This window comes from Megalops cyprinoides, chromosome 10, assembly GCF_013368585.1.
Source record: "Megalops cyprinoides isolate fMegCyp1 chromosome 10, fMegCyp1.pri, whole genome shotgun sequence".
NCBI lineage: Eukaryota > Metazoa > Chordata > Actinopteri > Elopiformes > Megalopidae > Megalops > Megalops cyprinoides.
Window position 1 is genome coordinate 16,880,184 of NC_050592.1, and position 22,794 is coordinate 16,902,977.

General features: G+C 42.4%; 1 protein-coding gene across 1 annotated transcript; it reads right to left on the bottom strand.

Moving 5' to 3' along the window:
• Nucleotides 1–429: 429 nt before the first annotated feature.
• On the bottom strand, nucleotides 430–21,817 carry jazf1b (JAZF zinc finger 1b). Its single transcript, XM_036537855.1, has 5 exons — nucleotides 21,581–21,817; nucleotides 8,033–8,105; nucleotides 4,294–4,490; nucleotides 1,705–1,874; nucleotides 430–677 (listed from the first exon to the last, which is right to left on the bottom strand). The coding sequence occupies exons 1-5, from the start codon at nucleotides 21,693–21,695 to the stop codon at nucleotides 501–503; spliced, it is 732 nt and encodes a 243-aa protein (XP_036393748.1). The 5' UTR covers nucleotides 21,696–21,817; the 3' UTR covers nucleotides 430–500.
• Nucleotides 21,818–22,794: the final 977 nt, after the last annotated feature.

Consider the following 22,794-nt stretch of genomic DNA (forward strand, 5'->3'; position numbering starts at 1 on the left):
GAGCAAAATATGATTGGTTCATATTTATCAGCGCTTGAAAGCACATGTAGCCTCACTCTCCCATCACTACAGTCACAGTTTTCCTTCAATCCCCACCCATCAGACTCTGATTCTTTCCTTCCCCAAGCCCCCCTCCATGTATACACACTATAACAATATACAGGGAAGGGGGCGTGGTCACTAGCTGCTGCCTGAACAGTCCAAGGTCAGTTCTTAATTTTTTTTTTTTTAAAACCTCTTCCTTTCTTTTTCTGTTTTTGTTTGTCACAATTAGCACCATATATCAAAAGTAACGAAAAATAAGTACGATAGGTATGAATGTGCAAACGTACAAAAACTGTGAACTCTACAAAGATACATCATTCCAAAATACAGGAGAGAAAAAAATAAAGTAATTAAAGCATGCAATCAAAGTATTGTGTAGTGTAGTGTAGCATGAAGGGGGGGGGGGTCTTCCTCAAGAGGAAGAGAGGGAGGGTCAGTTGGCACTGTGACCGGAATTACTGCTGCATCTTGCGGATAATGTCAGCAGACACCGGGGGGTGGAAGTTGATGGTATGGTGGCGAAGGCCCTGAGAGGTCTTGTAACTCTTGCCACAGCGGCACTTGAAGGGCTTGCGTACTCGAATCTGGGTCCGGTGGCCGTTCTTGGCATGGTACTTAATACCATTCACATTCTGTGGAGGATGAGAGAATAAGTGTGTTAGCGCGTACTGGCTTTGGCCACATGTCTCTAGATTTGGTTGTGTAAATCATAATCAAGACGTAGAGCCGCCTAAATAGCTTACATGTTCACATAATCATTAATAAAGCTGAAGCTGATATTTACAGGAGCTGTGACTATGAAACTGCAGGTGGGCGCAAGTCCAGCTCTTTACCGACCAGGCGATGGCGCTTGGTTTCAGATCCCAGTTTAGCCCTGGCTCAACATAGGATTCAGACCCCCTCCACATGTGACATGTGGCCCCGTCCTCACACGTCACTTATTCCGACATTCATTTCCCTTTCAGATGAGCGTGTCATCCTCCTCACGCTGCTAATTTAACTTTGTCAAGACTGTATGTAATTCATCTTTACCATTCGTGCCAGATGTGAGTGGAAAATCCTATAAAGAAAAACCTGCGGGTCGTTTTGAAGTGGATTGGATACACGCATTTACAATGTCGACCCAATCTGCAACCGACTTGCTAGATCCCATTTTCAACATGAGGGAGGCTGTAAATCTGTCGTGGTGGCAATTCGTGGCTGTCTATGCTCTGTTCCTCTGTGGTAGCTCCACCACTTCTGAGCTTTACAGGGATGGGACCTTATGAAATTATTAATTCTAATTACTTTTCGTTTGTAATTCTGTCATTAATGTGCAACTTTATTGGAAGCAAATTTTAATAGTTGGAAATATTACATATGTTATGTGTACATGCAACTGCTCCCCATGAATGGTAGTAGACAGGAGAAGTTGTTACAGAAATAGACTTGTCAGCAAGCAGATGCAAATAAGAATTCCACTTGGTAGACTACTGTTGTATCCTTGAGCAAAGTACTTAATGTAAGCATCAGTATATACCTGCCTATACAAATGGAGGGTATCTAACATGTACGTAGGCTTTGTAGGTTGTTCTGGATAAGAAAGGTTGGTAAGCAAATAAGTATTATGTAATAATGTGGTGTGCGTGTGAGAGAGCAGGTGGCAGAAGCCAGGATCACCTTGTATCTCTTTTTGCAGCCCGGGACGGGACAGGCAAAGGGCTTCTCGTCACCCCCGTTCATGCACATGGAACTGAGGATGGCCTCGGAGCTAATCGCACTTTCAGTGGTCCAGGATTCATCGCTGTCCGACTCCTCGTAGTCCACCTCCTCTTCGTCATACTCACTACCTGAGGGGCCCCAGCGAGGACACGTTACAATGGAAACAGTGGTAAAGCAATGTCACACCGGACAAAGAGACACAGACACTGTGGCGGATTCAGCTGTGGGAGAAGACCAGCGCCTCACTGAGGGATGAGACAGACAACAGATCATGAGACAGAAATGTGCCAGTAGCAGTAACACGACATGTGACAGGCATAAAAGCACAGGTCGCTGGGAACTCAGCTCTCAGAGAAAATGAATCACTTTCTCTCCTCATGGCAGAAACAGTACTTCAGCTGTCGGGAGTTTACTGCGATGCACATCCAGTTTGAGGGTTGTCATTCTTCACTTGCCGGTAAATGTTTAGATTTGAAGGGAGATCCATAAAGCTACCCTAGCAAGACTATAAATATTTGAGCATGCCATGAGGTGAGAAGCTGAAGTATGATTTGGGGGGGAGGGGGGTGGCGGAGATATACTTTGGTGAGGGATAAACAGATGGATTACAATATGACAAAGTTCCAATGGCAAAGATGACCAATGGCAATAAGTCAATAAGTGAGACACTGAAAAGACTTGAAATGCCCTCATTACCGAAAAGCTTCAGTCCTTGGGCGCTGTCGCCCTCACTTTCCCTCCCCTGCTTCCCCCACCCCCTTCCTAACACAGGGAATTTTCCATTGTGGATGGCAGGGGGCTAATTGTGCCCTGGCGCATGTTCAAAGTCCTTTTCCACAGCGTTTGAACAGCAGTCACACTGAGACAGAAAACATTTGGGCCTAAAAATTTCGACATCTGCTTTGTACTTAAAACACCTACAGTGTATGGATTCTTCTGTAATGGCCCTTAGTGAGAGCATAGATGGCTCTGCTCTGGGTTAGGAATACAGACACAGGCAAACAGACAGAGAGGCAATGTTCTGAGGACCGAACATTGAGTGTCTGCCCCCACATTCTGAGGCTGTCTTGTTTCTATGGCAACTCAGCCCTCGGTACTGGATGACAAGAAGGAATCAGATAGTGTGGGAAAGAATCTGGTTCACTTAAAAGGCCTTAAGGTTAATATATTGTTATAAAGTAATTCCAACAATTTGTAAGGATACAATTTTAAACTGACCAAGATTTAAACCACAAAAACAATGAGTATACCAATTAGGCGAGACAGCGAAAAACATTTCTCTGAAAGGAAAAACATGGGAATGTTTTAGTCAGACATTGGCGCAAGCCAGCATTGCGGGGCGAGGGGTAGGAGGCGCTGAGGAGAAGTCAGCATGGAGTTTTCTACATTATTTACTGGATTTAACAAATAGCTTTCCTGAGTCTTTTGGCATCCGCAGAGCACCGAGAATGAGTGTGAGAACAGGAACCCCCTCTTGAGGTCTCTCTCTCAGGCATGTGTGAGAGAATTGAGCTCTTGCCTCTGGAATGATCCATCTCTACATGGGATCCTTTTTAATGCTTCCCTCCCAGAATCCTGCCTCCTACACTCACTGTCTCCCCTGCAGAGCTTTCTTTCAGACTCTCTCTCTAACACACACACACACACACACACACACACACACACACACACACACACACACACACATACACATACACATACACATACACACACACACACACACACTTCCTCTTCCCTGTTTGCCTTGTACAAACCACACCAACTGATGTCATCATTAAAATACTTGCAATTTCTTGCAAGTAAAGAATTCTTGTATCATTGTCTTAGAGCAGAACGTGGTTTTTCAGGTCAGTTCACCTTTACGTGCAGATCTTATACAAGTTGTTGGAATGTAATGTAATGTTTTATTTATAAAGATCATGTTTTTTTTTTTATTTTTTTTCATTTATTTATTTATTTTTCACTAAATCGCCACATCCAGAATGGTTGCTGTGAACAGGAGGTCTGTCTTCAACAAGTAGCGCAGACTACTTCTTGCACCATTTGTTCATTGCAAGACATGTCTGTGATGCCTACAAGAACCTGACCCTCTGACTAGTTTTCACATTTCACAGCTGCCCACCTTATTAAATTTAATATCTGAGTAATGCGCTAATTGGTCATCCATTGACTTTTCCATTTTCAAAAACAACTTAGATTGAAAACACTGTATAGAATTTGCTATAAAATCTTCACAGAGAGATTGTTAATAAAGAGTAATTAACGGATTAAGATTAAAACCCACATCAAAATCTAGTGTAAATCCCACCAGAAGCAAACAATCTTTTCAGCCATCACTCGGACACCAAACAAAAGCAGGGCAATGAAACAGGCACAAGTAAAATTTCAGTAGGATCAATGTAGAGTTCAAGACGATATAATGTGTGGCCAAGTGTTCAGCAGTAACACACACAGACATTTACAAACACTGACAGACACAGGCACACACACACACTAGAAAAGGCACACAGGCACCTGTGCACGCTCACAAACACAGGCCAGGCTTACCTGTAGGAGTACTGCTACGGAAGGAGGAGGAAGGAGTGATCGGAGGGGTGACGGGCGGGGTCAGGCTGCCGCTGCTGTGCCGGGGGGGCGTGGACACGCTGTTCCGGGACACGCTGCCCGTCAGGGACAGGGACAGCTTCGGCTGGATCTTCTTCTTCAGCGTCTCCTGCTCCCGGCGAGCAGCATCCGTCATGAACCTGGATAAGAAACACACACAAACGCACATTATATTACATTTAGCAGACGCTTTTATCCAGAGCGACTTACATCAGTAACAATTTTCACACGTTATCCGTTTATACAGCTGGATATTTACTGAGGCAATTGTGGGTTAAGTACCTTGCCCAGGGGTACAGCAGCAATGCTCCAGCAGGGAGTCGAACCAGCAACCTTTCAGTTATGAGTCCCGCTCCTTACAACTATACGCTACCACGCCACACATATGCACACAGGTGGGCACATACATATACACACAGGCACACATTCGCATTCACACAGGATTACACATTGACATTTAAACTTAAAAGTTCAACCTTTTAAACATCTGAATCTGCCTCTCATATTTTACGCTGCTGCAGAATTTGACTAGAAATATTAATATGAATCATAGCCTCCAAGCCCCTGTGTCAGGGACTGGTGGAAGGACAGAGTAGTGTGTGGGCAGCAGTTCTTACTTGTGGTGCTGTCCACTTCCTATCAAGAACACAGACCTTGTATAATGTATCACATCTGATACTTAAAATGATACTTTTATGCTAATGTTGTCCTCTCCACAGTCAAATGTAGCATAAAATAGCATAGTGAATGCTGGGAATTGGTGGTCTACTTAAGGATCCTCGAAAAAAAGGCATATCTTCAGCCCCTGCAGAAATTTTACATTATTAAAAATCTCCACATCAGTGTAATAATATATGTTTTAAATAAGTAATAACTAAGACTCTTTAAAACTTTAAAAGCATTATTTAGATTAAACTTTAAGTTATGTTGTAAAACCCTCTTTGTAAATGTACCTCATAAAAAATGAGATGTTAACGCAGACATTGTTAATAAAAAAGTGGAATCAACAGATTAAACTCAAACCACATCAAGATATGCGTATAAAATCACCCAGACGCCAACATCCTTTTAAAGTCTTCATTCAGACACTATACTAAAGCACAGCTCATTTCTGGTGGGTCTAAACTGAAACTTAATTACGATGCCTTAAATTAGGATTCAACACAATGTAGTGTGTGTAGTCCAGTTACCAAATGCTGGATTAATTAATTTAATTCCTGTCCCGTACGAGAATCTGGCTGCCAGTTTCAAACTCTAAACCAAACTAAACAGTCACCAAACCCAAAGCAAACCAGCACATACACACACCCACCCTTGGACAATAATGTACATCTTTGCACATGAACATGCATATGTGTACACACAAAACAAATTCATCACACAGTGTCAGTGTAGCTGGGTGTACCACAGCTGTAAGAGCATTATGGCACAGAAAAGGAAAGGGGATCAGAGGTTAGTCCCTGCATGGCATGGCACATTTAACTAAACAGCTACAGGTCTCTATGTGAACAAAGGAAACTGCCACACGAGGACATCATCACCTCCATAGCAACATCGCAGACATCGCCGATGGACACAGCACCATCTCCACATCAGCACAGCAGGCATCACTAATGGACACAGCCCACATCCATGGTAACAGACAGACTGAGCTAATAAACAGCTGCAGAAGTCCCTTCGCTCACACGCTCTACAATCTGCAAAAGCTGATCTGAAGAACAGGGGCAATCATGCATAAAAATGTGTGTCAAACCCCAGCTTATGAGGACAAAAACATTCTCCTCTAAGAACTGTCAGAAATGATATCCCTAAAAAGGTGCTAACATAATCCTGTGAAGAAGAAGTAAGTAATGCTCTAACACTTTAAAAATGCGGCCATTTTAGCTCACAGTCCTTTTTCAACAAGTTGATGTGAACAAAAACAATCAGGGAAAGCAATGCAAATGACTAATAGTCCTTTACTGAAAATGTGTAAATCAAGTATGATATACCCTTCAGTGCAAAATTATACTGCTCCATGCACCAGGAACTCCATCTCCCTTCCCCCAATATAGGTCACATGAAAGCAAGTAAAAGCCGCACGCATGCTCAACCATGTATCAGAATATAACTATGTACATACTAATAACATTAATGTTCTGTATAATACAACCTTATCAAATTTACATTAGTAACAAGTGTGTAATATTCTACACATGGCTCCTATATATATATATATATATATATGAGTAGGTCTTTAAGTAACTCTTTATGAAAGTGCTGCAAATTAAGAACAGTGATGACGTATCGTTAAAAAGGTGTAGGCCCGCTGCTTCCGCCTCGCTACCACAGACATATGCTGGCTACCCTTTACATGTGAGGAGAGCTCATGAGGACCACTAAATATCCAGGGGTGGGAGTCCAGGTTACAGCAGGAGGCTGATGAGGTTTTATGACTAGCTTTTATTATTACTCTTACTCTTAGGGCAAAATTGCCACAACAGTTTTTTTTTTTCACACTTAAGCCAAGCTTTTCCCTCCCAGCGGCTTTCTTCACACCGCCCCAAATCTAAATACAAGAGCTGATGCAGGGAGGGGAGAGGATGGAAACAACATTCTGAGAGCCATATGCAAACACACACCACAGACTGCCAACCACTGGAAAGCTAACCACTGGAAAGTTTCACTCCAGATGGTGCTTAAGGCTTTGTGTGCCTCTGTGTGTGTGTGTGTGTGTGTGTGTGTGTGTGTGTGTGTGTGTGTGTGTGTGTGTGTGTGTGTGTGTGTGTGTGTGTGTGTGTGTGTGTTCGTGTGTGTTCCATATCATTTACCTAAAACGCTACACTAGAACGCAACCCATGGGCACATAGTTTGGGCAGGATTTAGCTGCTGTGGTTGTAATTGCCTTCCCTTCTCCTAAAACAGCAGTTGCCACGAAAAAGTTAAAATACCCTGCAACTCGTTTGTACTCGGTTAAAAAAAAAGCATGAACCAAACTACCAGTACCCTGCTAGATTTTATATTTTCAAAAATGTGCATAGATAACTAAATCATCAAAATTTACTTAACAGCACCCTATCTAAATCCTTCTCCAAATACTATAATTTTTATCAACAACTGTCTATTTTCAGTATCCAGTTCACAGGTAGAAATACTTCTGTCCCTTACAAACTCAAAATACAGTATATCTACTGTGCCAGCAAGCTATCATTATTATTACAGCAGTATAATATATGACTAGTGTTTTTACGGTAATAGTAATTATTACACCGTAAGAACTACTATTATTGTGATTATAATGAACATGTGAGCTAGGCCCCTTGTGATTCATAAATGCGTTGACCTCAGAAGTGGCTTCTGTTACTGTAAACTCCCCATACTTTTATATTAGATGCATACAGTTCAGAAAATGCAGGAGCCATAATAAAAGAACAAGGAAAGGGATGGTCGTTTACTCCACATTACTGGAATAAACTCAATCGCAAAGAGCGAAAGCCCGTAAGTCATAAGTGTGTGCTTACTGAATTTGAACCAATGGGGATGACAAATCCTTCTCGGCGATCCTTAGGCAATCCTCCAACGGATTATTCACTCATTTACCAACTCCTGTGATTATCACTCTTACTCAGTGAGGCAAAGATTAAAGGTTGTCTCTGCTCTGATTTATTGAACTTGAAATCTATTGACTGGAGATCCTGCTCACCTGTTGATGTAGCTGAGGGCCACATAGGTGGGCTGCTGCAGCTCCTGTTTTTCTAGCACCCGAGGGTCCGTGTCTAAAAAGGGAGAGAAGACACTTATTACAAGAAACGCTTTTTTCCAGTGCACAGTCAACATACTAGAGCAGACACGTTACATTACTTTACATTACATTACATTCATTTAGCAGGCGCTAATCCAGTCCGACGTCCAGCATAACAGAACAGAAGCGTGTCCATTCAAGCTGAATGGCCAACATTGGCAGACCAGGCTAACAACACTCAGACCAGTGAGTGTGGGCAGAACACTGTTCAAGCCCTGCAGATACACTCAAAACAAATGGGCAACATAGAAGACATTTTCTCACAACAAAAAAACGCTTATTTTTCTGCAAAATATACATTAATGTGGCCATGCACACATTTTTCAGTATCCTGTTTACATACCCCATTATTCTGGTTAGTGTGCTGTATTACCGAGAAGCTTCTTTGGTCTGCAATGAGTAATGTACTGAGTGGAACACTGTTTACAGGAGCATGGTAACTCAGGGTAGAGACAACAATCAGTGTCCTGAGAGAGACACTACATTTCCCAGATGGAGCGGTCCAGCAACCCCACCATCATTACATCATATCTCCCAGGATGTCCACCCATCTGAGTGAAACAACCTGGCCCAATACTCTCTAAGGAAGTATACAGTAATAACAACAACAACAGTACTAATAACAATAATTGGGGGCCACTAGTAGAAGGAGTGTTTTAGGAGAGTGTGTGTCACTCCTGGGACAGGATATTACTCACACAGCAGACTCACACATCACTGTCTGGACCACAGAGCTCCTTGATCACAGCACTGAAGGAAATGCCTTAACCATGCCCAACTCACAATACCCCTCACACATAAATCCATCTCACTCACTTAGCCAATTAGAAAAACATGCTAAAGTGGAATCCAGCTGAAACTGTGTTAAAGTGAAGGCTGAACTGGTCTTGGGATACTTGAGATTCTTCGAACCCGTTTTTGGGTATGTCGGTTCTCATACCTGTATGCGACTGTGTTTGACACAACATTATTACCTGAGGCTTTCCCAACACACTGCTTCCCTCGTAATGCTACAACAGGCAGATTCCGCCCCTGACCTGAACCAGCCCAAACTTCAAAGGACATGCCCACAGCACGCATGAGCAGAGCAACTCCCTGTGAAAGTATGGCAGTATGGTAACTTAGTATGGCAGTAACTTGCAGGCTATCCATGCACAGAGCAGTGTGGAAATACTGACCCCATGTGGCCAAATCTGCAAACATAACACTGTGACACAGACAAACATATTAGAGCCAGTTGGTTTTGAAAGCATGGAATATATATGAAATGGCCAATGACAGAGGGACAAAGACGCACAGTGTATTGCTCAGGATTCTGTCTGAGGGTCGTTCTGAATGAGAGAAATTGGCAATTGACCTCAGGTATTTCCAGCATGGAGAAATAGTTTAATAGTATGGGCCTGACTCACCATCAGTTCAGAGAGTAGAGGTGGTTAAAACTGCCCAAACTGAGACTCCTACTCAATCTTACGGTTTCAATCTTTTGACTGGAATGTGGAAAGTGGAATTTGTTACTGGGTTTTTAAATAATCACAGGATCAAATCATTCAATAAATCTAACTGAAAATCAGCCCTTGTAACAAATGTCTCTTTTTAACTTTTGATATCAAGTAATTCAAATTCATCACATCGTATTGTAACCTATACCCTGAGTATAGGTTACAATACGATGTAATGAATTAAGATAAATGAAATAGCAACAGGAACTCAATTCAATAAATAAAGGCCTACAAGTTCAGTGAAATTGTCTTTCTTTTCCATTCAAGAGTGAGGGTCAAAGAGTTGTTTAATGTAGAAAATTCATAACACTGTAATCTGAGCTACATTTATACATTTACAGGGCTCTGTGTGTCTTTAGCCCCAAGTTACATTACACAAGGCCAGGTAAACTCATTTAAAAAAAAAAAAAATCACAGTGTTGCAAACTGAGACCGCGAGCTGGGTGGGCCCGATATTGTTCACAGGCCACGAGTCCAAGTCCCTCCATGTAGCAGGAACGCTGGGTGTCAGCATGGGTTGTTCGAGGCAAAGGGCCGGGTGGGGTGTCGTGGGGGGGCGGGGGACGGCCAGCATCACGAGGCGCGGCTCCTAGCGTCCTCTGCGGTTTGCTCTTTGGGCATAAAGAAAAGTCTGCGTGCGTAATGGCTCGCAGATGCACCGCTCTGACGATACAGCTGAAATAATTAAACTGGGCACAAAGGAGACCTCTGCGCTGCCATCGCGCTCTTAATGAGTCCGCACTGTGGCAGGTTTGGGCGCTCGGTTTTATGTGTATTCTGTGAGTAAACAAATTTTTCTGCGCAGTTTAACTTGAACCATATTAGCTTAGATTAAAACCACACCTCGCTAAATGCGTGGATTCGCAATTTCTCCCTGGCTGACTGGGCGCTGTAAATTAAGACTTTAACACCTTATATTTAGGAAAGAATGCAGACTCTTGCCTCTGGGTCTTTACAACACCAGGGAGACAAGCGAAAAACATGGACCTCCACACACACACACACACACACACACACACACACACACACACACACACACACACACACACACACAAACACCAAAATATAGAATATTGTCAAAACAAATCACAGGCAGCTACCCTAGCACCTCCTTTATTGCATGTATTGTGAAGTTTCACTAAATACATGTTAAAAGGGAGTTAAATTTACCGTATTAATTATGATACCAGAACACATGGGGCAGTCCCCACTGTTACGCAAGTGTTTCATTAGGATCTGTTTAAGTTCTTGGAAAAAGACCACCCCCCAAAATAAACAAACATACGCACACACAGACATACACACACACACACACACACGCACATGCACACACTCACTCACTCATAACATGTACAGCGAGTGAATGTACAATACTGCATTGTTAAGACTGTCAAAGGTTTGAGGTAAAAACAGCCATGTTGTGTGAGGGTGGGTGACCCCAGCCAGGAGGAAACGGTAGAGGAAGTCTCTGCTTCACAGAGCCTTAACAAGGCAATGAGAGTAGAGCCAGAGCAGGGCTGTTCAGGGCTACTCACTGCATACTAAATGAGCTATTGATCAATCTCCTCCCACACTTAATAAATCAGCGACCTGAGCTGGATGGGCGGTAATGGGGTGGGGGGGTGCAGCCTCTGAGCCATACCCGTTTACTCAGGGGCCACCGGCGGAGACCTTCGGGGGTCAGGATGGGGAGGGGGGTTGGTGGGGTGGGATAGGGTGCAAGGCTCAGATTAATGACTGCTTGTCTGCAACCAGGACAGGAGTGGCCTCTCACTCATACAGGTGGTCCACTGAGGTGGTCCTTCATCTTACTTATTGCACTTTATTCCTTAAATGGTCCGATGCTGAGATCCAGACCCTTCATCTATTAGAGTCAGAGACTGACTCGCAGAGAGGGAGAGGGAGAGAGAGAGACCCATCAGAGCACAGGCTCCGTTACCTTAAATGAATCTATAGGTTATAAACTGCTAACAACAAAACCAGAAAAATGAAATTATGATCTAGCTTCACAATAAAACTAGTCAGAGCTAGTATTTGGGTTAAAATATTTATAACAAACTGAACAATGTTTTTTTTTTTTTATTAATACAGAGACTTTACAGCATCAATGCCATAGTAATTATTACAAGTTAATGGTCGAGCACATCGTCTTTGAATAGCTAACATGCTCTGGATTGATTTACTCTCCCTTTACTGTAGAAACAACTTTTGTTTGTTTTAGCAGCAGGTCAGTGCAAACACTGTTCGGGGTTCCACAGAAACAGCCAAATTGTGTGTGCGTGCGGCTCTCCTCAGTGTAGGCACATCAGATGGGTCACTGCAAGCTGAGCACTCATGCTAATGCTCTTAGTGAAGTCAACTCATAAGATTCTTCATCAGTAATAACAAGATATCAGACTTGCACTTCACAATGAAGGTTCTGTCTGTGCCATTTCTGAAATTACAGTGCCATCACTGTACTCTGTAGCTCAGCAATTTAAATAGCAACCAGAACTCCATAACCAGACTGGGAAGGTGATTAAGAGGCAAGAGGCTTCTTGCTGTGCTAATCTCAGTCGTCCTGTTCCCTTCCATCTCCCCACTCAGAGCCACAATCTGCTGTCTGAAAACAACTCAAAATGGCAGCTCAAGATCTGCAGGTGTCTCACTGCATGGAGGAATAAACTTACATGAGACAGCAGCCATGGCGGGTCCACCAGCAGTTTCATGATGGGTTTTACACCAAGTTAAGCAAAGGGAATTTTTCCTCCACACTTGTGAACACTTACACATCATTAGGAGTTAGCCTGGCAGTCACTGAAACTAACCAAATTTACGGCACAGTTGAAGAATTTATCAGATTGAACGATAAAGCACCTTGGCGGTTAGACCGAAGGCCTCGTCCCGTGGTCTGAGCCCGGGACAGGAAAGTGCAGGGTCCCGGGGTGGGGACAGTGCTGATGCTGAAACTGCTCTAATTGCATTTCTGGGGCCAGCTGGGAGCTGACAGCTTCCGTCGTCTAATCAGCCCACACCCCCCACTTCCCCAATTACCACACAGCTCCCAGGCACAGTCACCCCCCCTGACATACAAGCACCCTGCAATGGCCAGCACCCTGGTGACATGTTTATGAAGCAGCCAAACAGCAGGACATGTATCTGGGTTATGTGTGTGGCAGGGAGGGCGGCAAACTGTGGTTCGTATTTATTAAAGCCAATGACTCCTCCTGACAGAAGAGTAACAAAAAATGATGGGACAATGTTACTAAAAAATTGTTCATGCACAAATATTGCGTGTTTCCTTTGTATTACATATGCCAGTTTTGGGGTAACATGTGGTTTTCTATGAGAAATTTGTCATTATAAGAGACTAGCATGAGCAAACATTGCAAATATAAGACTTTAAAATGGATTAAATAGTATGTCTTTATCAACTCTACCGTGAGAAAACCCAATGTACCATAGTCTGTGGTGAGGCATTTCAAACAATAATCACTCAGTGATACTATCTTTTGCATGTATAAAACAAGACACACACACAAGTATGCACAAACACACCGAGTTTACAGTCTGTAAATAACCATGTATATATAAACGCCTGCCACTTTACCTCTCCATACAACAGGGATTATGAATCCATTCCTATTCTTGGTGAGCAAGAGTGTTTGCGACAGGAGTGTTTGAATGATGGCTGGGGGTTGGGGGCTTGGGGTGGGGCTGTAATTAGGTCCACCAGGTGCAGGGATTGGGGCGCAAGTAACTGCTTCCCAATTTTATTATTTCCGCTTTGATTTGGGGGTGCATTCCAGGCCTCCCAAATGAGTCTCCTGAGTACAGCTGCTGCAGGCAGAGCGGGGGCAATTGCTAGGAGGAGGCCATCGTTAGAGCGAGAGCATCATTGGCACAGAGACATCATTAGGACCATCGTCTGGACATGTCCACCCCCAGAACAGAACACAACCATCGTTAGGACACGGCCATTGTCAGAACAGATGTTAGAGCTCCTTTTCGAGTAAGAACTCGAAAAGACCAGTACCAGGTCTAGAACAGAAATGGCATTAGAAATCATTGTTAGGAAAGAGCATTACCAACGCCCAAAGGCAATCAGCGGGAATTGTTTTGTTGATAGCCATACTCCGAAAGCTATCAACAAAACAGACCAAGGGCACAGTGAGGAGATCATACACTTACACTTCCTACAGCTCACATCAGCATCAGCCCATTTCATTCTAATCCGCCTCAAGACAAGCAGACGCAGCTGAGATACTTTACCTGAATGGCTTCAGGATAAAATCCAGCTGTATAAATGGGTTACGATATGTGTTAAATATAAAACTACATGTCTCTCTAGATGAGGGAAACAGGGCCTTAATAATGTACTGTAATAACTGGGATATTTTACTTAACGGCTTACAATCTGTGGGGACAATATTTTATTCACCATGAGGGCCAATTGTATGTTAACAGTTCTGTCCAAAATACATAAGGCCAAGTCACTACAATTACACATTACATAAACAATTCCAAATTCCTTGCTAACAATATTAATACTATCTGTTTTTACAAGGTCTAAGTGCAATGTTTTATATAACAATGAGGTATTAGATGAAGGAGTTCCGTTTCCAGAAATATGTTTCAAATTAGCAAATGTATCATTAAACCAACTACTGGTGGTGTCTCACTGCATCTCATGGGCCTACAGAGAGTTCCACCGCTGAGGCTTCTCGTGCAGTGCAGCAGTGACCCCTGTTGTCAGCTGGCATGAACAGCAGATTAGAGAGCGCCCAGAATGCCTAGCTTGTTTTCCAGGCCTTTAATTAAAAAAAGGAGAATGCATTTAAGCAGCAGGCCACCAGATGAGGGGAAGAAAAGCCAAATCAAGCACCCCTCTCTGTAATTAGGGTTCAGAGCGCTTGGCAAGGCGCGCCAAGTTTCGCACTTCTGCAGGCGGAAACAGGGCTGCGGGTGCAGGAGGGGGGCTGGGGATTTTTCCACTCTGGGCACACTAATTGCCTCGTTATTCCCCAATAAGTCATTTAGACCATTTCTACTTCAGCTCACACCTTGGAAACATGCAAGCAAAGAAATCAGGGGGGCAAAAAGAAAAAAAAAAAACTTGACCAACTAAATGACCAAAAAGCCAGAGAGCTCACCAGAGTGACAGGGCATCAGCACGGACATCCACTCCAGACACAGAGTAAAGAGAAAAATGCTTCCAAATTTGTGCAAAAATATTTCAACTTAAAGACACTCACTATAAATGTTCTTCAAAAAATAGAAATTTGGTTTGTACATAAATGTTACACAACACTTTCACATTGAGTAACAAATATTACAATGTATCAAGAATATGAACCAAAAGTGACCAAAAGAATATCAACATTTTTGTTCTGACTCATGGAGCGAGTGGTTTTGACCAGATATGGCCTTTTACATGAAAATGTATGAGAGATTTTTCTATGTCAATGAAATATGATTGAGTTTGTCCAGCACACTTGAGTAGTTTTGCTGATCTTTCATTGGTGCTTTTTGCACCCTTGCATTGTTGGCAGTGGGCAATGCCTCTCACGTAGGTGTTAAAAAATAAGCTTGCCCAACATTCACTCTCCCGTTACAGTCAGTGTGTAGGGCTTCAGCAACCTTGCTTTTGACTTAAGTACTGTTATGGACTGTTAAAACAAAGTGAGGAAATTTGAATGTTCATTTCAGCTTATTTTAGTGTGGCATGTAAACACATTTACAGTCTCAATTGGCACAACACATCCAGATAATCTGGACACCAATAACATAACATAACATAAATATCAAATCATAGAAATACTGGCTATTCTAGCCATTACTGTAGTGACTACTACTGAAACAGGCTGTAGGTACAGAACAAACAAAATTACAGTTAACAAGCATTCAAGCTAAAAGGGGGGGGGGTGTACAGTCTTAAACTAATACTTTACAGCCTTGATCTTAAACCATCCAGCATTTAAACAGCTGATTACTTACTGGTGTAACAGTACTTACAAGCCTAGTTCCCAAAGCGCCACAACGCACAGCTAACCATGTGTTACAGAAAATGCTTTAACATTGATATTGCATTACATATCTTATTCAGTGTGTACACTACATTTGCACTGTGTATATGTCTATGATGAGGGTTTAATTTGAACTTGTTTTAAAATAATGAGACTGAGCGGTTTTACTGCAGAGTCACAGCATGACAATGCAGAAATAAGTGATCACTTACAGGGGGACAGGGCATCAGTTTCAAATCTCACTAAAGGTGTCATACCACTTCAAACAAGAGGCAAGTAGTTACAGATACCTTCAGTAGAGCAGACCTGCCCTCTGCTGGTAACAATATGTCATAGCAGCAGATTACATCTCCAGACTCACAGAGGCCAAAGGGGAATAGTTTCAAGGTTTTTTGGTGGGCTGATAGTCTTAAATCCAAGAAGAATACATCACGTTCTTCTCAGTCAGCCTCATTGTGGTATCTTCAGAGATCTCAAATATATTGTGATACAGACTGCTTAGGTAGGGGGCCAAGCACCTGTTGTTATTGTTCACACAAGTCAAAAATATTTCATTAAAATTTCCCATATTAAACAATATGTTTGCCATGAGCCAAATAAAATCTTAAGTTTTGAAATTACCTTAAAATCTAAACAGTCTGAGTGACAGCCATGCAATTCATTTATACTGTAGGTGTATAGGCAGGGATACAAACAGAAGTAAGCATTAAAGTATGTGTACCGGGTTGCTGTGTTGATCTCCTAACAATTCACCACTCTGTATATCTGATTTTTGAATACACTATATCTTTACACAAAAAAAAATCAATGTAGAGTATCACAACATAAAAGTATTTCTAGGCAAGTATTACCCAAGCACAGAACCTGGGTAATGTGCTACCACATAGCCAGGGAGGAGCTCACAGACAGGAAGGTCAGGACATGTAACAACATGAAATCAGAACACAGCAGCAGAGACAAAGAGACTACCTCATGCCTCAACATTCCACTTGGAAAACACTTACATAACAGCACAAAAGTACAACTATAAGTGAAGAACCACTGCTCTCCTTCCCATAGCTGAAATTACATGGCCACGCATAAATGTGTGACTGAGGTCAGCTGTGCACAGCATTGGTCTGGGGAACAGTGTGGAGTAGTGGTCAGGGCAGCAGTGCAAATGAGAGGTGCGGGCAGCAGTGTGGAGAAGTGGTCAGCACAACAGTGTGGACTAGCAGTCGGGGCAGCAGTGAGAAGTAATTGCTAGGTTATCCCAGGGGGTGGTGATCAGAGCAACAGTGGTGAGAGAAGTAGTGTAGAACAGAGGTCAGGGAAACGGTACAGAGCAGCAGTCAGAAGAGGGATGGGAAATAATGGACAGGAAGGCAATTACCCAGCAGCAGTGGTTGACTTTTGACATTGAAATCCCCTGTCTATACCCTACTCCTCTTATTTACATTCTGTCAGTAAGCAGACACTCATATAATAATAAGTATACTGTAACAACAAGTATACGCATAACAAGTGCTACTGTAACACAGGTTACATGCAACAATAAATTCATATGAGCACTACATTAGTGCACTGCAGGAGTACAACATACAAGTAACACAAAATTTACAAGAGTAAGGGAAAGATGGGGGAAGCCAAAATGCAGTTTTATGCAGAATCCTAATGTTTAACATTTAAGTTTGACATATAATCAAAATAATCCAGCTAACCTTCCAGACCTTCAGCTTGCATGAATTAGCTATATCCCTCACCATTTGAAAACACAGTGTATTACTAGATTACTGATGCCTTCTTAGCTAATGGCATCTCTTGTATTTATGGGTCAAAGATTGTTCAGTGATACAGATGGCAAAAGACCACAAATTACCACAAATATAAAAATGGGCAGCTAATTAAATGGATTAGCTGCCCATATTCTATCGACACTTGTCCCACTGAAATCTTTTTGGTGGCCCACTCCCTGCTAAACTGCCTCCTATCACTTGTCATACAGAGAGGCCAAGTTAGCCATCTTGGCTCATTCCTCCTGTGCTCCATTTCATGTGAATGCATTGGATTCACTCTGGTCAGTCAGTGTGTCTGACCAAGAAAGGGGATCATTAAGATACACACGTAACTCGATAGCTACTTCAGATAGCCTAGGTAAGATGGCTGCTTCATTGTCATTGGCTAGTCTCAAAAGGCAAGGACTACCTCATAACACTCCTCTCTACACCTCTACATTGTCAACAGCAAGCAAAAAGTCTCCAGTTCACTTAACAACAGCCAGCTGTTACCATAGCTGCACGTTGTCCACTGTGACAGGCACCCCTCCCACTCCACTTAATCTTCTCTTGCCTTCTTAAGACATGCTACTCTTATATTTCATAGTTTCTGATGACAAATGTCTTTTTTTCCCCCCACTTGCATTTGGCATTGCCACATTCAAGAATCCTTAATGCCTCCCATATCCACATAAGGAGCGCTGACAGATGCACTCACCTGTGACACCAAGGGCTTTTTTCCACACTACAGCATGCCACAGGAGAGTGACTGCTGATCAGAGGAGTGACACATCATTATTAAACTACAGACACCTGGGGAGCTGCTAGAAGGTGCTGATAGAGTGGTGACCCAAGGAACCTTGGTCACCCCTGGCCTAAGCCCACCCTTTCCCAACCAGACAGAGCCAACAGTGTCCTGTCACTGTGGACTCTCAGTTGTTATCAGTGAATGATGCCACAGACTCAAACTGGCAATGTCTGGGAGAACGACAAATTCAAATTATTCCCTGATTCTAATAGATCACAAACTAATACCAGTGAAGGTAAGAATGACAACAGGAACTTTAAAATAGATTGGCGCAGATAAAATTCAGATACCTACCTAACCCTAACCCTACTTGAATGAATACATGAACGGTGAATTAGTGGAACTCTATCTCACTCTTCTCCCCTCGCCTGGAGTGGCCACTGACACACAATTACCCCGTGTTTTAATCATAAGTAAACCTAGCACTATGTCACACATTTTGAGCTATCCTGTCATGTACAAAAATGCAACGTGACACTAGATCAAAGGGCGGAGGAACTGTAGCAAGCTGGACCGCACCATGGAATACGAAATAAAGTCCTTCATAAAATCACCAAAACAAAATGGGTCCCTGCTTATCCCCTGTATACTTCATCAAACAGCCCTTACACTGAGAAATTAAAATGATTTAAATGGTCAAACAGCTGTTTTTTTTTTTTTTTTTTTTAAATTGTGGTTCTGCCGTTATCAATTACTTACTAGCAAAGAAACATCTAGCAAGCACAGATCAGCTAAACATGCATCAGGCAATTCATGTAAATTCAAAGGATGTACTGCAAGTCACATTATTAGTTTGTGTAGCCAGTTTGTAAAGATAGGTACCCAGTTATGGCCTAAAATGATTATATTTTGTGACATTTGTAGATTTTATAGTAATTATTTTGCATCTGACTGTTGTAGTCTAAATGACAAGAAAACGGTCTGTATATTTTTAGTATTCTGCATTAATGTGACCTGTGGACACTAAGAACTCTTGTCACCATTCTCTAGCCTCACAAACTCCTAATCAGTGGCTACTCACATACTCACAGTGACTGATGACAGACCAATGATCTAACGCCTAGTTTTAGCCCTATGAAGTCAACACAACCCGTGGTGTTTTACAGTTTTGGTCATGCTAGCAGACCTCTGATTGGATCCCTGAAGTATGGTCCTATTGACAGTCATTTGTGATTAGACCACCTGCATATCACCACAGTGGCGTAGTAAGCCCCACACTAAATGTCAATGGGTGAAAATTCAGGTTGTTTCTCCTGAGGTGAGAAGGGCAGTGATTGTGGGGGAAGGTACAGACGGCAACCCATTCTTCACCCCCTTGGATGACAGTCTAACTAAGACCCTGCTGGCCTTCAGGGACGGCCTGCAACTGACCCATTTTCCTGCTCATGAATATTTAACACCTCTGTAGGTCACTTACAAAATGGTCCCTCTTCTCAGCCCAACACTGTCCCATTGACCCACAACACAATAAAACAGAAAAGAACTAAAAACAACATAACACAGTATGGCAAAACATGCCACAATAAAGTACAGTCTGACACACAGCAACACACACACCATAAAAACTCCACAGATTTCCTCAAATCCAAGTTCAGACAGCCAACAATGCATAAGGAAACACAAACCATGCATAAAAAAGAGTCTTAGCTCCTGCACACATTTATGTATACAAAATCAACATATTGCTACATCAGGTCTGCATTTAAGGAAAAGACAGGCTACATTCAAATAGGTATTTTTAAAAATATAAATATAAATAAAACTCACAAATCATTGTACGTTCATGAAGAAAAACCGCAGATGTTTATAATGGGCTATGTGCATAGAATGCAATCAGCTTTCATTTGACACAAAGACTGTTGCATAGTTCAAACAGAATCTAACCAAATAGTCAAGTAATTCCTTTGGCAAGAATTATGTAAGAAACAAATGTGAAATGGTGCCACCTTAGTCACCTTAACAATAGATTATATCAAATTTCAATAAACAAATTATCAGAGTATCTATAGCCTACATGGCCACACCAGGAAAGACCCAATTTCCCAAACACCCAAATATAACAGTAGATCCAATACTTAAACTTTGAAAACAAACGAAAAGATTACATTTCTACGTATTCACACAATACACAATCCTTGCATATTGCTTAACTCTTAAAAACACTGAAAAATTCACTGTCCGAGTATTTATATAGCGATAGTTCGCTATATAAATATATAAGTTCGCTATGTCTAACATGCACCTTTGCATATGTTCTAATACTACATAAAATATTATTGACAGAGAAGTAACAATCATCCAGAACTATTTCAGTGTATTGCAGAGTTGAGCACACAAAACACAAGGAACAGTTGTAGCTAATGTTATTATGATACGAAATACTGAACTGTAGTTGTATTAAACCAATTTAACCCAGTGAGAGAAATGCCATTAACGTGTAGCACTCAAAGCATTAACGGAACGTTTCTGTCTCTGAAATAGACATAATATTATAGACAGACCGTTGATGCTGTTATAGTTCAGCGGCGAAAACGAACGGCATCAAAACAACACAAAGAATAACGTTAGCTCAATAGTTGAGGTGTGAACGCCGTTAGTTTCCGGAAGAACGCACAACTGTACTTATCAATTCCCGATAGCCCAGCAGCTGCGCGTGTAATAGGAAATAACACCATTTATTTGTTGTGTCACTAACACTGCATCGATGTAGTAAATACATGCAAACTGTGCTTGACCATACTGATCCGTCACCTTGCAAAGTTAACAAACTAGCTAGTTTACACATTAGCTAGACCAGCTAGCTACATTAATGTTGTTGCAACTCCCTAGCAGTTGTTAGTTCCAACTTTCTGTGCATACTGTCGAAACGCAAAATATCTAACAAACAATTAATGCATGCAATGATTTTGTTACAAAGTATCAAAGGCAACCAATCCCCGACTAAAAGTACCACGACGTTCAGGTTTATTAGGCTTGTGAGTTGTGTGTCAGTCCCCTGCCTAGCCCTGCAAATCGGGCCTAGCTTGCTAGCTAGCAAATGCTGCAAATGACTATCGGTCGGGCCAGCAACATAACACCTCGACGTACTCCTCAGCTCAAACGTAGGTATGCGTTGAGCCGATGGTGCTTCCAAACCCACCCTGTGCCTTTGTTACATAGAATAATTTAGATTGCGTCCATAATGTTATACTTTGCCACATAGGCTAATACACTGCGGACTTGGCTCAATATCTCATCAATACCACACCTAGCAACAGCGCTGTCAGAACGCAGGAAGCGAATGGCTACCGCAGCTTGCTTGCGAGCACTGAGCCGGCCATTGCGACGAGACGAGCTGCAAACTGAGGCAGCACAAAAATGCATTTCCGAGTAGCCGGGCTTACCGATGTGATTATCCTCGATGTGCACAATGAGTTCGGACAAAGATTCGAAGTGAAGTCCGCAGCCCCCGAACCTGCATGTGTTGGAGAAGAAGGAGGCAGCGGCGATGCCTGTCATGGTCCTAGCTACATTGAATATGGTAGACTGCAGGCAGGAAAGATCAGACGCAGACACCGGCGGCCTGGCAGCGGCGGCAGCAGCTGGAGCAGCGGCTCGAGGGGAACCAGGGCATCTGCAGACGGGGGAGGGACCACCACATGAGCAGGACTGACGTCATGCTTACCTGTTGCGGAGCCCATGAACAACTGATCTCTATCGCTCGTTTGAACAATGAGCCGAATTGTCATCCAGATAGCAGCAATTCGGTGTCATTTAAAATTTCGGTAGCGCACGGAAGGTAGTGTCTACACCTACAAAACTATAACCTGAAACTGAACTTGCTCAGCAGCAGCTTAAAGATTTAAATACACAAAAAGTCCTTAAAATTCAATACAAAAGGACAGATTTATCGACAAAAGACTACAGGCTGCAATGCATTTGTATTCCACATTTGATGTTGTATTGCTGTTGTAGTACTTTGAGTCAGAAGTTATGAATTCCCATGATATATACTTGCGACAATTTGTACACTCTGCATGGACACACCACTTTGATCTTCCACTCAACTTAGTAAAGCCCTTATATCATATGGCAAACAGCCTCCGGTCCCACATTTGTAGTGTTGTTTAGTTAGCCGGTCAAGAGAAGAGAATACATGCATCTCCATTGGAAAACCAGCTGCACGAATATGTAATATGCTAACTCTGTTTAAAATAATACGTAGGCATATCATATACTGTACTGAGAGTTTAGTCTAATGCAGAATAAAGTAAAAGCTGCACAGACTACTCTTGTCCACTATGTGGCACTGTTTGTTCAAAAACAATCGCTGGACCAAGGGAACCTAGGCATGTATAGGCCTACATGTAACCCAAAAAGATGACACAATGTTACGCAACTCCCTTGCTCTGATCTGAAATTCGGTGTTATAAGGTGGTTCTGTATAGATTAAACTCCACAACTTTCGCCAGCGCATGAAACGTGATTATCTCACTGTTCAAAGACCCAGCTCGCTTGGATGAGCTCTTGAGGGTGACATCATCTTTAATAAATTCGCACTCACACTGCTGCATACTCTGTTGCTTTGCCACACTCTACTCCTCTAACCACACATAAC